The 17,848-nt window shown below is 35.2% G+C and overlaps 1 protein-coding gene across 2 annotated transcripts; it reads left to right on the top strand.

Moving 5' to 3' along the window:
• The first annotated feature begins 7,457 nt into the window (after window positions 1-7,457).
• On the top strand, window positions 7,458-16,380 carry LOC21402673 (30-kDa cleavage and polyadenylation specificity factor 30). 2 transcript variants are annotated; one of them, XM_010094375.2, is made up of 7 exons: window positions 7,458-8,134; window positions 8,758-9,147; window positions 11,139-11,301; window positions 11,449-11,559; window positions 11,971-12,039; window positions 13,942-14,028; window positions 15,143-16,380. In XM_010094375.2, the coding sequence occupies exons 1-7, from the start codon at window positions 7,725-7,727 to the stop codon at window positions 16,043-16,045; spliced, it is 2,133 nt and encodes a 710-aa protein (XP_010092677.1). In that variant the 5' UTR covers window positions 7,458-7,724; the 3' UTR covers window positions 16,046-16,380. The 2 variants fall into 2 exon arrangements, with proteins under 2 accessions (XP_010092677.1, XP_024018926.1); XM_024163158.1 differs by lacking the exon at window positions 13,942-14,028.
• The last annotated feature ends 1,468 nt before the right edge of the window (window positions 16,381-17,848 follow it).

The following is a 17,848-nucleotide window of genomic DNA, read 5'->3' as shown; positions in this document are numbered from 1 at the left end:
GAGGTAGGATTTCTATCCCTTTTCCTTGTGAGCCTGTTTTCAAAAAGGATTTTGGCCTTGAAAATGTTTTAAAGACAGGGATTGATTTGTGAAAGAAAATGCTTTGAAAACCATGGCTTGTTTAGTCATGGAACCTCATGGTTTGTCCAGTCATGGGGCCCGCGGCTTGAGTAGTTCGTGGGGTCGTATTAACGATTTCAAAATGTTAATGAATGATTTCTTAAGCAAAGAGATCTTGTGAACTGGTAATAGAGTCTATTGCTGTAGGCCTAGATAGGATGCGGAGAGTGCATCCTCGGGGGCATAACCCGAAACTCGGTCCGGGTAGGCGAGGCACTTGGTTAGGTAAGTAATTTGTACTAATTACTTGCTGAAGCCTATAACATGGTTATTTTCAGTTATATTTCCTTTGAGAAAAAGGATGTGAGGTTCCGGCTGTTCTGTCGGGACTGAATGTCTTATTTTATTTATGTATTCAATTATTTATTCATGCGCTCATTTATTTTAAATATTTCAAATTATATCCTACTGGGCCTTTCGCTCACGTTTCATGTTTTAAATGTTAAACCCCTCCCAGGAGACTCGAGGAGCGGTGCTGGGTAGCTGGAGTTGCTACTGTTGGATCAAGTGAGGATTGAGTTTATCCTCTTGAACGAATGTAAGGAATTTGAGAAATTATGTAAACCTATTTAATATTGGATTTACTAGACTGTGGTTGATGTCTGTTGTAATGATTATTTACATGAGCATGTATGTACGATACTATATGTCCTGTGGGGTGGAGCCTTGTGTGTCAGAGGCTCCGGGATTCTGTAGTAATGAAATTATATTTTAATGCAGTTAAGTGTGGGGCCCGATTGAGAATCTGTTTTATTAATCCCTAATCGAGCTCCACGTCACCCACCCCGTTTGGGGGGCGTGACAAAAGGGCTATGGATCTCTTGATTTATTTTACTCTCGTCATTTGTATTCTACTTGACCTACTTCAAATGGTTGTAATCTTAGAAAATGGAAAAGTTGACCTTAAACTGGGCTCACTCCTAATCCACTTATAGGTATCCTTGCAACACATTCAATATCTTTTATAATCAGCTTCAAAAGAGCAACATGAATCTCTCGCGACAAACTTCAATCCTGACATTACAATTACACAATATAAAGGAACAAAATGGAAAGAGAAAAAATAAGACAAAGAGGAAGTTACTTGATATTTTCTTCTGAAACAAAGAACAAGTAACTGGAACATACAAATAAGGATTAATTTTAAAAATCCCTCCGAACTATGACCCTTGTAACACTTTACCTCTTAAATTTCAAAACGTAACATCCGCTCCTCCCGAACTTTGCTCTGTTAACAATTTTGTCCCTTCCGTTACACTGAGTGACAGAATTCACCACGTGTCAATTATTTAGCCCATCTGATGAGGGTATTATCGTAAAATATGCTGTAAAAACCCTAGGTTATTGAAAAAGGGATTAAAAAACTCAAATGCGTAAATGAAAAAAGGATTAATCCATTCTGTCGATTATGCTAATGAAGTTAGGGTTAGAAGTTTTTCCCCAAAAAGAAAAATCAGATAAACAAAATCAATTTTCATTGTAAATCTCAAGTATTAATATATACATGCACGTATGTGTATATGTCTATGTGTGTGTATAAATGTCTGCATATATAAATATGACTAAGTTTAAGCTTGAGCAGTCACTTTGATTTGTTTGAGAGAACCAAAATTTTTTTTTAGCACGCTAGATTCTTGTGAATCTTCATAGCACTTGTTAATAGGTAGGTTTTTTTTCTTTTATTCTTTTTCCCTTTCTTCCTCTTCTTCTTCCTCGTGCTCTGTTCTTCGATTTTTGTTTCTGGGTTCTTCGAGTTTTTGTGATTTTCAATGTACTTTCTCTCATCTTTTGTGGAATTAGGATTTGGGTCTTTGGGAGATTCATGGTCTTCTTTTGGCTTTTTTTTTTGTCCTCAAAAAATTCGAAGATAGTGAATTTTGGAAATGAAGATGGTGAATTCTGTCGATTAATCCATAGGATCTAATCTGATTAGGAGGGTATAAGCGTAATTACACTTTTAAATCTCATTAAATAAGTGACACGTGGCATTTCCATCACTCATTGTAACAGAAGAAAAAAACTTGTTGTTAACGGAACAAAGTTTGTGAGGAGCGGATGTTACGTTTTGACATTTGGAGGATAAAGTGTTACAATGGTCATAGTTCAGGGATGAATTTTTAAAAGTAATCCTACAAATAAATTAAATACCCCCACATTGACTTACTAGACATGAAAAAGCTTGAAAAAACTTGTCAGGTTTGAGACAGCCAACAGTATACTTCTAACAGAGTGCAAGAGACGGATTCCTAAACTAACAGTATAATTCTAAAGAAAAAAATGATACGTAAAGCAACTAGTGAAAACATCTTATTAAATACTAATCATAGACTATTAGCATGTTTAATTGATGCTGATAGAGGAATATTGACGATTAACACTAACTCATTAACGCACCAACCAATCATTACAAACATTTTTCTTATATATTTTCTCACAAATTGTATTGAGACCAACACTACATCAATTTCAATGATCTGACTAATCATATGAGTTTTCCTATACCATAAAAATAAGGCCGTAAAAATCAATCAGTAAGAATCTAAGCATTCAAAGTTATATATCACCATAAACTTTTTTCTGAGCTGTTATTTTTGTAAGAATCTCTATTCACGTGTTTGTATCTTTAAATGTGTCTATATGCGAATCAAATGAATTTTAATATTTATTAAGGTCTGTACTTTCTGAAATTCAAAGGTAACAATATTAGCGGAGGAACTATTGTACCCAATACAGTTTACCGTATGTTTTGGCTTCCCTGTTTCTTTCTTCTTCTTCTTCTTCTTCTTTTGTTTGTAATTTTGATAATTGAGATTTCATTGAACAAGAACAAAAAAAGAAACAGCCACATAATAATCACCAACAAACAACAGAAGAAAATGGGACAATCACGAACGTGATTTCATTGAATCATGTATTGCATTTAAGAAAATGGGACAATCACTTCTTTCCCCAAGATAGAAGAATTGTCATCTATCTTAAAGAAAAAAAATATCATTCACATTGAAACAAATTTCAATCAACCGGAGAGAGAGGCGTCATGGCGGCCAATGGTCAAGGGGCGTGGGCGGCACTTTAGTACAAGGCGGTGGAGAATGGGTAGAGAAAGGAGAGAAACCATAGAAAAAGAGAAGGAATATTGAAGAGTTTGGAAAGAAAATAACTTTAGTGAGGGTTTTTTTTTTTTTTCACTTGGTTAGGTCTGAGAAATGGATGAAATTTAAAGGTTTTTTCAACTGTCACATCGGCTTTTATATTACAAAAAAAAAAAAAAAAATTATTAAATTAGATCAGAAGCAATTTCTTAAAATGAACTTTTGATAGAGGTGTTTACCTAAATATCTGAAATGGGGTGTTTTGTTTCTCCCTAAAATTCCCCAATGTTGTCGGAGTAGGAATGCAGTAGGATCCGAAGAATGATTAATGGATTTCTTCAGAACCAATTCTAGTAGTTTTTTTGGGCCAAATGGTTCTGTTCTGTTCAAGACTTCTTGCTAAAATTTCATCTCTACTACCAAAACGGATAAGGCATAGTAAAGTAAAAATGGCTTAGGCAAGTTATTAACATTTTTTTTATGAGGGAAAAAAAGAAAAGGAGAAATTCTTTAGCAAGCTGTGACAATTTGTGTACCTTTATAAGTGACAAATTGATAGAACAAAATCAGACACCTCTAGCTCAAGGAATAGTAGGGGGAAAAAAGGCTCAACAATAAGATGCACTCGTTTATTTCACTGATTTGAGTTTTAAATTTTAAGTTTCTGCTTAAAAAGCTCTTAAAAAATATCACATTTAACTTTTTCTGCTATAGTAAAAAGCTCTCAAAAAATGTCACATCTCAACTCGAATTGAAAACTCGAATCCGCAAAGTGAACGAGACCTCAGTTTTGGATCTACTCTGACTCTGACTCTCTCTCTCACATTAATTGTAAGATTGCAAGGATGTTGTTTACGGGTGGACGGCAAAATGTAGAAGCTGCCAAGGTTCAGGATATGTCAGTTACTATAACAAATGAGGGAAGAGATCACTTGCAAATGCATTCCTTGTCTTGGAATTGGTATTTTTCTCACTCTTCCTTAAAATTTGCCAAAATAACTATTTTATATTTTATATAGTCTCTCCTGAGCTCAGTTAATGGCCAAAATTACAGAACCATGAGCAAAATTCTCCCCAAAATGAAGCTAAGCGCATTATCACTAGCTAAGTCATTTCTGGTTAAATATAAAGTTGATAATGGTGTACTTCCAGCAACAGTCTTTTTTTTACAATTAACACACTGTCAAAATAACTTAATTAAACATTTTCCCTCATGGTAGGAGATTAATCTTCTTGAGCAGTGGGAACAGAAATGTTAATGAGAGTTTGTTGGTTATTACTTTTTTACAGAAATCTGCGGACTTTAGCAAGTATGTTGCATTTTTTTTTTTTAACAGTAGTTAATTTCTATTGTGCTGTCTCTGGTTGAGAGTTATATGAACATCATCTTATTAACATTGTCAAAATTGACTGCATCTCAAGTCATTTTCTATGATCATGCTTCAGGAATTAATTGATTTATACGTAATGTTTATTGTGGAATTCAACAAAAAAAAAAAGTTGACAATTTGAATTGGAAATTCGGTGGTTATTCTTCTCACCGGATATATTATATTGTGTTTTCATTCTCTTTCCAGATCAGAACAACAAAAGGATTGTACTTGATTTAGATGCAAATTCTTTTGTAACGGGATTTGGGAAGGAGTATAATGCGTTGGGCTCTAAGTGAGCTCTAATGGCTATGGTATTCTTGGGTGAGTCTCTAGAGATGAGTACATAGAATTTTTGACACGGAAACTGATAGCGGGATAATTTGTGTAATTACATAAAGTTGGTGTTGATAATCAATTTTTTTATTTTATTTTATTTTATATTGATCCGTAGATATAGCTGATTGGTAACTGATTTATGCCCTTGTGATCCTGTGCATTTCTCAAACTAATATGTTTTAAAGAACATCTCACTGTTGTTAGTTATCATGTGATGGAATTTTGTGTAAGAACTCTAGTCAATCCGCCAAAGCAGAAAATATAGTTATTTTGATGACAAACAATTTTGATGACAAACAATCTCTTTCAATCTTTAGATTTATGTTTTGTAGGAAATGTGGGAGTTTCATGTGCAATTTTGATTTTTGATATTTTCTTTGGTCCCCGTGAGGGTATAATTTGATGAAATTGTTTCGTTGATTTTGAGAATTATGAAAATAATCTATTAGATTCTTTTTCAGCACCATAAATAGTAGACAGAAAGCATTTTTTTTTATTGAACTTATGAAATAATTTGGTAGATTATGAAGAGTAATCTATCTGATTATGAAGAGTAATTTATCTGATTATGAAGAGTAATCTATCTGATTATGAAGAGTAATCTCTCTGATTATGAAAATAATCTACCGGATTATTGAAAACAATTTGACACATTATGGCTGGCGACCAACGATCACCGATTGATGCCGGAGCCGGAGAGAATTTGTCATTTTTGGTTGAGAGTAGAAAATAATTTGGTAGATTATGAACATAATCTGTCAAATTATGGCCGTTGCCGGTGACCGATCATAATTTAACAGATTATAATCGCGCTGATAACTAGAGGCTCACCGACGGTAGCAATTGGGCAGATTATTCCATAAAAGACATATAATAATGATTAAATTAAAATCCAGCGTATGAAACCATTTAGAATTTACATATCATAATTTTTGTATCTTTGTTGTGTAGATTATTTTTGGTTTATTCTATTGTCATTTATCATCATTTTAATCATGAATCCATTATTTTAATTGGAGTTTTATTAGGTTTTGGTTTGGTTATTGAATTATTTAAGATATTTTTCATGCTATCACCTGATAGTCCTTACAATCTAATGATTTTTAGATTTGTGACACTCAAGTTTCAAATACTCCTCATTCTCATCTTCCAAATCTTCTTCTTTGATCTGCACAAGTTTCTTCTTAGTTCTTGCCCCTACGTTAAGAAATGCCAACATAATTTTCAATGAAATGTGAAAATTAAAACAATAAATTAATAACATAATAAACTAGTTAATAATTGCATAAATCACTACAATTATTTTTCAGTAAATTAATACACAACATAATTACATAATAATTTAATTAATAATTATATAGTTCACTAGCCATTAATTAACTAAAAAAAGTTAAAAAAATATAGTTTATCATATAATTTTATTAATTATGAAGATAAGAAAATCTCATCTATTTATAGATTACCATTACAAGTAAATAATAACTAAGAGATTTTTATAATTATACTGAACGAAAATTATGTAATATGCGGGTAGATATCCCTATAAAAAATTATCTAAAAGAAGATAATATTTTTTATTTAAGAGATTTTTATAATTATACTCAATAAATATGAAAATTATTTAATATATTGGTAGGTATTCGTACAAGTAATTATCTAGAAGAAAATAATATTATAAATATAAAGAACAATCCGGATAGAAAAATTTTTGATTTGATAATTCTTAATTTTTGTCTTAAGAAGAAAATGGATAGTTAATTGTGAACTTCTTTGATAATACATATTACAAACTATAAAACAGCAAAACAATACATTAAAAAACGCTAGTTGTGTTTAAAAACGAGAAAGAGAGAGGGAGTGAATAATAAAATAGAAGGACCTGTATTGCATCTTATCTTAAATCTTAAAAAAGTAGTTAATCTTGAATAAAGAAAAGGAAAAAGATCAAATAAGAGCCACGTTTCCATCAACGTGACACCAAAATATAGAACACAAGACAAAAGTCTCCGCGACAATTCAGACTAAAAAAAAAAAATAGCCGTATTTATTACTGAGAGTTAAAGAAGAAGGGTGAGTAGAACTGTAGAAGTAGCGTCAGTTTCTCAGTGCTATTATATTCTTGCCGGAGATGTTCAGACTTTAACATGGTTTTATTCTTCCTCTGCAGTTGAAAATCACTTTAGGGTTCAACTTCCCTTCTTTGTCTTTTCAAATCACACTCGAGCAGCAATTGAAAAGGGGCTTAAACAGCAGAAGAAGAAATCACCTAAAAAGAGTGGAGGAAAATAGGCCAGGATTCGAGGGGAATTAAAATTATAGATTTACAGCTCGTTTAATTCATAATTAAAATTATGAGATTAAAATTATTTTTAATTTATATATATTTTTATAAAAAAATATATTATAATTAATTATAAATTATGATAAATTATGATTCAACTCAGAATTTTGTAGTTAAAATTTTACAAAAATTAGTACATATGCCAATTTAAGGTAAATGTATAACTTTTAAATCTCGCCCTATTTCTTACTATTTTCTTAAAGCCCGAAACCCTCCTGATTGTTTCTTTTAAGAAAAACCCTAAACCCTCCCGATTGTTTCTCCTGTTTTCTCACAAGTCTTCCCTCTCTTTGTACTTCCTATCAGCCATCGTCCTCTTCTCATTCAATACAATTCCAAATTCCCAATTACGAACTCCCAATTCTACATATCTTCCTTTAAAACCCTAGTTTCCCTTCTTTGAAAAAAAAAAACAAAAAGTCAATCCTCCATTGAAGAAGACGAGATCGACCACAATCAACAATGGAGGACTCGGAGGGAGTTCTCAGCTTCGACTTCGAGGGCGGCCTCGACACCACCGCCGGTGGCTGCCCTCCCAACGCTGCCGCAGCCTCCGCTGCTCTAATCCACCCCGATTCCTCCGCCGCCGCCGCCTCCAACAATCTCGCCGCCTCAAACTCCGCCGTCTCGGCAGACCCCACTTCCGGTGGCGGTGGCGGTGCCTCCAATCCCGGACGTGGTCGGAGCTTCCGGCAAACCGTGTGCCGGCACTGGCTGCGGAGCCTGTGCATGAAGGGGGAGGCCTGCGGGTTCCTGCACCAGTACGACAAGTCGCGGATGCCGGTCTGCAGGTTCTTCCGCCTCTACGGCGAGTGCCGCGAGCAGGACTGCGTCTACAAGCACACCAACGAAGATATCAAAGAATGTAACATGTTCGTATCCGAAGCTTCCCTTTTCTTTTTCAATTTTTTTCCCCTGGGGAAAAGCTCTTTTTTGATTGTGAGGTGGTTTAGGTTACAGAAGAGGTGAAACGTTGCCGAAGATTTGGTTTTTACTGTTTTAATTGTTTGGTGATATTGTTTATGTGCTAATTTGGAGTTTCTAGTAAACAAGGGAAGTCAATAAAAGCTTGATTTCTTTTCAATAGTTACCTTGTTCCATGTTGCGCCTACTCACTTCTCTTGTTAATAAAATCTGTTTAGTTTACTTGAGGAAGGGGGATAGAAATTTACATGAACTTGTTCAAGTGGAACTACATGGTTTAACATATGTACACATGTATATGTGCATAACACACACACACACACACACACGATTTTCAATAGTTAAGTCTGTAACCAAAGGAAGTGATATGGATTTATTTGAGTTTGTGGGTTATCGGATTTTTGACTTAGTGTAGGTACCCAGATATAACTTTTCTCTGGGAGCAAATGAGGATTTGATGCTCTTTCTGTTGTTCTGAACGCGCCCTTATTTATCTGATATGTCATTTCATTGGGCGTATGGTTAAAAGTCTATGTGCATATAATTTAATGTGAATGTTTTGTAATTGCAGGTACAAGTTAGGTTTTTGTCCAAATGGTCCAGATTGCCGTTACAGACATGCAAAGTTGCCTGGACCTCCACCCTCTGTGGAAGAAGTCCTTCAGAAGATTCAGCATTTGAGTTCTTACAACTACCACTCAAACAAGTTTTTTCAACAAAGGAATGCTGGGGGTTTTGCTCAACTAGGAGAAAAACCTCTGCTTCCACTTGGCCCTAATGCGGTCAGTCAAGGTGTCGTCGGAAAACCGTCAATATTGGAGTCTGCTAATGTCCAGCAGCCACAGCAGCAGGTACAGCCGTCCCAGCAACCTGTTGGTCAGAACCAGATACAAAATGTTTTCACTGGCCTGCCTAATCAGGCAAACAGAACAGTAGCACCTCTGCCTCCAGGAATATCTAGGTGTGTTCAGAGACCTAAGGTCTTTTATTAGGTTACATGCAAATCAGTTGTTTTGTGCTCTTTGTTGGACATTAGTATAGGAGGTTATTATCGATCAATAACTGCCCAATAGAGTTATATTGAGGTGTAATTAGCTTTTTCCTAAACCTATAGTTGTTACTTCTATAAATACTTAATGCTGTACACTACTTGTATTTTAACCATTTAATGTATGGATTTGCTTTAACTCGTCATTAAAGTGTGTGTTTGCATGGAGTATCTAAAATGCAAAGACTGATTTTGGACTTTCCTTATTTCTGATCTGTGTCATGCTTTGGGGATTGACTGATTTATCACATCTCTTGCTGGTCTTTTTTCTTTTATCAAAGCTCCCTTCAACAAAGAAAAAGGAGGAATCAGTTTAGCAACACTTTCTCTCCATGAATCTGTTTGATATAATAAACAATATTCGAGGCAGATTTGTTTTTCCTTATTCTATGTCATTCAGTTAATCTGAAGCTCAATTTGCACCTTGAATGTGAAAGGAAGTACGGTCTTTTTTCCTTGTGTTTTGAATCTACACTATATTTAGCTCATTCCTCCGTTATGTTTGTATAGAAGGTACTTGGTATCATATTGTATGATTAGCATTTATTTTTCTTTAACCTTGCATCTTAGTGATTCTACAATAAACTTGTTCAATATCAAAGAACAATATAAATGAGGGACGCATTTAGGTATTGTTGTTTCTTCTAGTTAACTGCTTGCTGGAGGACGCAACTGTGACTTAAGTGTAATTTTTTTTCCCCCTTTCAAAATAAAAGGTTGCTGGGGTTTTACTTTAGATTATAAAGACTCAATATTAGACCAAACTTCAATAGAGATGTGTGGATTGTATCTTACGTAGGGGGGAAAAGTGTCAGCTAGCCTTCTGGGAAACTGGGCTAGTGGAAGTTGAGTTATACGCAGCTTTGCAAGTCAAATAATTTGGAGTGTAAGGTTGAAGAACTGTATAAACTTTTCTTGTAAAAGAAATGGTTGGATAAACATTTATTGCGTTATTTATTCAAATTAGTGACATTATAAGCTGCTAATGTGTGAATGGTTTAATGGTATGTGCATAATGAGCTCCTGGTGTTTTAACTTCATAAATGTGAAGGCTGATTCTAATGCATGTTATATTTCCAGTGAGAATGGACATAAATTCTATTAATGCTGCATCATGTAACACTTATTTACTAAATGCTGTATGGTTTAAGGAGTATGTTTCTTCTACGCATTGCGTTGTCAAAGGACTGTGAATTGCAGAATGTTTTGATCTTAGAAAAAAAAGTATTCTGTGGTAAAGTCTTCTTCTTGTGTTTGGGTGTAGTTGGAGAAAAGTAATCAGCATCTTTCTTTTCTGTGTGGACTTCTATTCTGATGGTCCAGAGCAATGTGTTGCATTTTGTTGTTGTTAACTGCATGCATGAATTTCCGTCCACGAGAGCACAGAGCAATCCGTTTACATAACTTTCTTTTTTGGGATTCTGTGTCATCTGAATTCCCTTTCCTAGGATCCCACTTAACTCGGACCAATACTCTCACTGACTTGTCCTTGTACAGAGTTCTACTAGTGTTACTGCTCGGTCAAATGTGCCCATACAGTTATAAGACCATCTGGCATAGTTTAGAAAGTAAACACTTTGTATTGTCCCTGTGCATTCTCTAATTTTATTTTACCCTTTGCATGGTATATTGTAGATGTGTGCGTGTGAAAAGTGCCTGGTTGGGGTGCTTTTATACTTCTGATGGTCAGTTGTAACAATGAGTTGAATAAGTTGGATTACTACTATCATTCTTCCAGCCAAAGGAAATTCATTGAATTTTTCTTTTGCTTTTTTGTGTTCTTTTATCTTCTTCCAGTTGATGTGTGTTCCTTTATTCTATTTCTTCTTTAAATAAAAAAAAAAACTGGTGTTTCTTTTATTGGAATTGCATCAACTTAATTTATTTGGAAACATGAAATTTAGGTATTTTATTGTAAAAAGTTGCAACCGTGAAAATCTGGAATTATCTGTACAACAAGGAGTATGGGCAACTCAAAGGAGCAATGAAGCTAAACTTAATGAAGCTTTTGACTGTGCTGAAAATGTAATCTTAATTTTCTCAGTCAATCGGACTCGGCATTTCCAGGTAGTTGCAATTGGATGTCCCATAGTACTAAATTTTGCTAGAGACTTTGTTTCCAAAATGTAGGTTTTACATGGTCTGCTATTCCCCTCAAACAATACTTTTTGCTCTGCTGGAGATGTTAAACATCAATTGGCTGTGCTTTCTTAGGGTTGTGCAAAGATGATTTCAAGAATCGGTGGGTCTATTAGTGGGGGAAACTGGAAATATGCGCATGGAACTGCGCATTATGGGCGGAATTTCTCAGTCAAATGGTTGAAGGTAGTTTTCTTTAGTTCTGAGATTTGTTTCATTCAATCGTGGAGTTATTAGTAATGGACGTTTTCTTTTTATTTGTTCCGCTTCTCATAACAAGCTAATCTGTTAAATTTCAAAGTCAGCTTGATAATCGACCACTAAAATATTTAGAGTAAATAAGTTAATAGTGTTTGTATGCGTAGTCAGGCCTCTTCTGAGTTTTCTCAATCCTACCTCTGCACCATTAAGTCAGGACTGGGTGGAATAACTATCACAACTTTGAAATCTGCAAAAACTAATGGAAGCGAAAAGAACTCCCTAGTCTCTTGAAATAGTAATTGTGATGATGATTCCCCACCCCACCCCCCCAACCACCACCACCACCACGATAAAGTAGTCTTTGCTGCAATGCCTAATTGCTTTTCCGATATGCAGTTATGCGAACTATCCTTCCACAAGACTCGCCATTTAAGGAATCCGTACAATGAGAACTTGCCAGTAAAGGTATTATTCAAAACCTTAAATCTTAAAAGTTACTCTTTTGCTAAAGGTTTTCTTTTCCCTGGTTTTCTTTCTCCTTCTAAATATGATATTGATGTCAGGAACTTAAAAATACTTCCAGCAGGTTCAGTTTTTTTCTTTTTCTTATTTTTTCTTATTTTTTGGCAAGGTGCTTAGTTGTGAGATAAATTTTTGAATTGCTCATGGTTTAAAAAATCGTTCGCCTCGAATGCCTTGAGGTGCGACTGAAACTGAGGCAGCCACTCGGCGATTCGAGGCTTACGATTTCCACCTACTGAACGAGGCTTACGCCTCCAACCTTTGAGGCATCTGCCTCAAGGCTAATTGTCTCGAGGCTTTGCCTTGAGGAATTTGAGGCACACGTGCCTATTGAAGCATTTTGGGCTGGCTTTATGATTTTCTAGGTGATTTTTTTTGGGCTGCTGTTTAAGCCCCTTTTTAACTGCTGCTGGAGTGTGATTTAAAAAGAAAAGGATTAATTACAAATTTCTCCTGAATTACAGCCCCTGTAACACGTTGCCCCTTGATCTTTAAAGCGCAATATATGTTCCCCTGAACAATGAAATGTTAACAAAAAAACCCCATCCGTTAGGTTTTTAACTGAAATTGACATTTAATTTGCTATTTTGAGAGTATTTCTATAATTTTATAGTTTAAAATTTAATTTGAATATAAACTAATTTAAATATTAAAAAAAACCTCGTAAATTTTTTTTTATTCTACCAAAAAAAGTTCATAAAATTTTTAACTTACATTCAATCAATAGTGGATGTATCATAATTAAAAGTTCAAATTTAAATTAATTTTAAATTCAAAGTAAAATTTTAAACCATAGAGCTACCAAATACCCCAAAATATCAAATTACATGCCAATTTCCCTAAAAAAAAACCTAAGAGGGGGATTTTTTGTTAACATTTCATTGTTTAAGGAGAATAGATGTTACATTTCAAAGATCGGGGGCCAAACTGTTACAAGGGGTACAGTTCAAGGAGAGCTTTTGTATATAATCCAAAAGAAAAAAGAAGGGAAGTTGAACCCTAAAGCGACTTTGAACTGCTGAGGAAGAATAAGACCATGTTGAAGTCTCAACATCTCCGGCAGTAATACAATAGCAACGCCGGCGACTGAGAAACTTGACGGTACTTCTACTCACCCTTCTTCACTCTGATTAATGGAGACATCTTTTTTTTATTTTTATTATTATTATTTTTTTCACATTTCACTGAAAGTTATGTTGGCATTTCTTAATGTAGGGGGCAAGAAGAAACTTGTGCTGACTAAAGAAGATTTGGAAGATGAGAATGAGAATTATTTGAAAGTTGATGGTGTTTATGTTCATTTTTTGATTATTTAAGGCGTATTTATATGATTTTTTTGTGTTTCATTCGAGGCTTATGCCTCGATCCGCCTTGAGGCTTATGCCTCACCTCGACTATAGAAAATGCCTCAGTTCCCATTTCCGCCTTTTAAAACCTTGGAATTGCTTGGTTCATATTCTAATACAATTTATTGAAATACTGCTTTATGCAAACTCGAAAACCTTATTATGAGCTTAAAACATGAAAGTTACAAGCACATGTTTGTATGTTAGTACATGTCTTATGCTAAACTTGCTTGCGTTTTCAAACATGTAAATGAAGCATTAAAATGGAGAAGCCAAAACAAACTAACTCTAGCTTCTATCAAGTTGCAGTTTGATGTACTGAGCGAGCAAATAAGAGAGAACTCTTGAAACTTCATTCGCCTACATACATAGATATACATATATGCATGTTACTGCATCACCAAATCCTTTCACTTTCAAGTATCCTTATTCACTAAGGTGTTTTTGTCTAGTATAATTAGAGTTTCAATTGACTAGATTTCATTGTCATATTTCTCAGATTAGTAGAGATTGTCAAGAGCTAGAGCCCTCAATTGGTGAGCAGTTAGCTTCGCTGCTTTATCTTGAACCAGATAGTGAACTTATGGTATGTTCTCCTTAAAAATATCGGAAGATAATATTAATTAAGAGATTATGTTCAGGCAGAAGGAGAAATTTTAATTAATTCTTAATTAGATGCCACTCAGTCTCTCATGAGATATATAGCATTTGATATTATGGTGTAATAATGTGCATTCCACATTGTTATTTGTTAAATGCTAATGCTTTAAATTCGGGTCATCAAAATAAAAGGATAGCTATGGGCCATGGCAATAGAATAAGGTACCCTAGAGGTCCATTTGTGGTAGTTTTTGTTTTCACTTTTATACCCCGTTCGCTAAGAAGGAAAGAGAGGACTAGAGGAGGGATAGAAAACATGTAAGGGATAGAAAATATGAATAAGAAAATTATTTTTCCTTTACCTAGTTTGGTATGGTAGGAAGGAAAAAATGGGTGATTAAGTGAAATGACTATACTATCAATTAATTGATTTTCTTTTGCTTTGAAAACGAGCATAAATAGGTAGATTAAATTTTCTAGTAACAAGTTTTCTCTCCAAAAGTCTCCACACTTTTTGGTGGATAAAAGGTGGTGGGACCTATAGATCCTTTTATCCTCTCATTTTCTATACCTTTCTCTCATCTCTTTTACCAAACAACCTTATTGTTCTTGTTTTACTCTCCAAAAATCTCACCACTCTTCCTTTGCTACCACTTCTCACTTCCACTTAACATAACGGAATTGATACCCTACTTATTTGGTTGCTGGTTGTGGGCTTTGTGGCTATGATGTAATATTCCACTCCAGCCTAAGCACTGCTACTATTATTGTCTTCTGAGCAGCGTAAAGATACCAAAAACCCAAAGATAACGTTAATGGAATACTGATATCTGAATAGGCAGTATAACTGATTTTTATCAACATTATTGATAAGTGGGATGGAAATAAAATTAATGAGTTATAATCTTATTTGTACTTGAGGTGAAGTCCTGAATTTCTATGGCGATTGATTGGTACATGGTGTGGTGGCTTTCCCCCTGAATGAGGGACAATTTTCAGGGTGGATATACACACTGGAATATTGTCTCCCCTTTCTATATGCGGTCTTGGGTAGATGAATAAGAAATGCAGACTGTTAAATCTTTTTCCACTTTTGACAGGCAATCTCGCTTGCGGCTGAATCAAAACGAGAAGAGGAAAAAGCTAAGGGAGTCGACCCAGATAATGGTGGAGAGAACCCAGATATAGTCCCATTTGAGGACAATGAAGAGGATGAAGAAGAAGAGAGTGAAGATGAGGAAGAGAGCTTTAGCCAGGTTCTTGGGGCAAATCAGGGTAGAGGAAGAGGCAGAGGAGTTATGTGGCCTCCTCACATGCCACTTAGTCGTGGGGCTAGACCTATGCCTAGCATGCAGGGATTTCCACCGGTTATGATTGGTGCTGATGGGTCACCTTATGGGCCTGTTACACCTGATGGGTTTCCCATGCCGGATCTTTTCAATGTAGGCCCTCGTGCTTTTAATCCATATGGTCCCAGATTTCCTGGTGATTTTATGGGACCTACATCTGGCATGATGTTCCGGGGGCGACCTACACAACCGGGGGCTGTGTTTCCTGGTGGTGGGTTTGGCATGATGATGGGTCCTGGACGTGCTCCGTGTATGGGAGGTATGGGAGTTCAAGGCACAAGTCCAGCCCGACCTATGCGTCCAGGTGCTATGCCTCCAATGTTTCAGCAACCCCCACCACCGTCACAGAACATGAATCGTCCCCCAAGAAGGGATCAGAGGGGACTGGCCAATGATAGGAATGAGAGATATGGTGCAGGGTCAGACCAAGTCAGAGGTCAGGAGATGTCTGGTCCAGCCGGTGGACCAGAGGATGATGCACATTACCAACTAGGAGCAAAGGCTCGCCAGGAAGACCAGTATGGTGCTGGAAACAGCTTTAGAAATGATGAGAGCGAAAGTGAGGATGAGGCCCCAAGACGGTCGAGGCATGGAGACGGAAAGAAGAAACGGCGAAGCTCCGAAGAAGATGCTGCTACTGGCTCTGATCACTAGTTTATGCCACTGCTTGAGCAGGCAGCAGCGACAGGTCATTAAACCAGGGAAGCCATCTTCGGCTTGCCTGCTTTCTTAGGAACATGATCCAACTTTCATTCTACATTTATATGAATTCTCTTGGGGTATTGAAGGAAATTTGGATGCTAAAAACAGTTTTGCTTACGTTATATACCTTTCTTCCCTCCCTTTTGTTTAAATATATCGCTAGACGTGACATTTTTGTAACTACATACGGGGAAGTATAATTAATTAATGGATATGGTTGATGAGGAACCTCTGGATTGATTTCCATTGACGTATTTGTAAAGCAAATTCTCACATCATCATATTCAGGGGCGATACATAGAGCAGTGTACCAGTTACATATTAAATCCCTCATTAAAAAAAAAAAAAAAAACTCATTTTTAATACGTTTATTTCTTGTGGATTTCCACGTTGTTTGACTTTGACATAGTAGAATTAATCCATAAACCTAGTTAAGTGTGACATCAATATAATAATAGAAGAGAACAAAAATATTAGGGTTAATCTTACAAATAGTCTCTCAGGTTTACCCTCAATCTTCTCGACTCCTTTTTAAAACGTTCTACATTTGATCTGTGAGATTTTATCTTGTTTTAGTTTCGATCATTTTGTTAATTAGGTGTTTAATATTTGACATAATTTGTGTTAATTAGGACAAAGTGGAAATATCTAAAATTTAGAGACTATTTATGAAAATCAACTTTTATTTTTTATATTATTTTAGTCACTCAACTTTAAATGTTTTCAATTTTAATTCCTATTTTTCACATATTCTCTTAAAAATTTAACACCTAGATAACGGAAGAATTGAAACTGAAACAAAATAAATCTCAATAACTAATTGTGGGATATATTAAAAGTCAGGAATCAAAATGCAATTGAAGATAAATCTCTGGAACACAATACTAGAAGGCATCAACTAATGACAACTATACCCGTTGCTTACTGTTAAACTTTATAATCTCATATACAAGTTTACTACTTACAAGCGGGATCCCTGTGTGACCAATGTCACATGAGTATAAATCAGTCAATTTAAAATTGAATGGTGAACACGTAAGTAATGTTTTTGCTAATCGAACACGCAAGTATTTTGATTCACAAATAATATGCATTTGTTCTAAATTAGTGATCGAATGTTCAATAAAATTGGGTATAATGATCAAGAGAAAATTAGGTAACATGCCACAACTAACATAAATCTCCGAATTCGTCACTAATTCTTTGTAATTTGAATTATGTCATGTTTTGTTAACATTGACTAGTTGACTTGTGGTCCACATCAAAAGCTCCAATATAAATCTGAATTACTGAGGGTTTTTATTTTTACTTTTTTGGTTTCCTCAAAATTTCTCAATGATCATGAAAAATTCAGGACTATTACTAGAATTCTTTTAATTCTTAATGACTATAACCATATTTGCATTTTGTGCTCTAATATTCTCGTTCTTTTATAATTTTAAATCTTATTTCATCGTCAGAATATTGCAATATTTATACTAATATTTGTTTATTATTGTTGATGGTCATTTTTGTACGAGGCTTGTTTGATACAAGGCCTGTTTGAGAGTCGAGACCCAAAAAATCTCGTCACTTGACGTAAATGAGATTGCTCCGTGCACACAAATCACGCTCGGGAAACTTGAGTGAGTCATGATTTGGTTAACCCATTATTTTTATCTGGTTCAATTCTAAATAATTTGAATATTTTGGTAGTCAACCCGAAAAGCCACTTGATAAGTTTGCTTCAAAAGGAAGCTGTGATAAATGCGTAAT

Source organism: Morus notabilis, unplaced genomic scaffold (assembly GCF_000414095.1).
Source record: "Morus notabilis unplaced genomic scaffold, ASM41409v2 Scaffold114, whole genome shotgun sequence".
In the NCBI taxonomy this organism is placed as follows: domain Eukaryota; kingdom Viridiplantae; phylum Streptophyta; class Magnoliopsida; order Rosales; family Moraceae; genus Morus; species Morus notabilis.
Note: the sequence above shows the minus strand (reverse complement) of the source record. Positions and strands in the feature narration are given on the sequence as shown.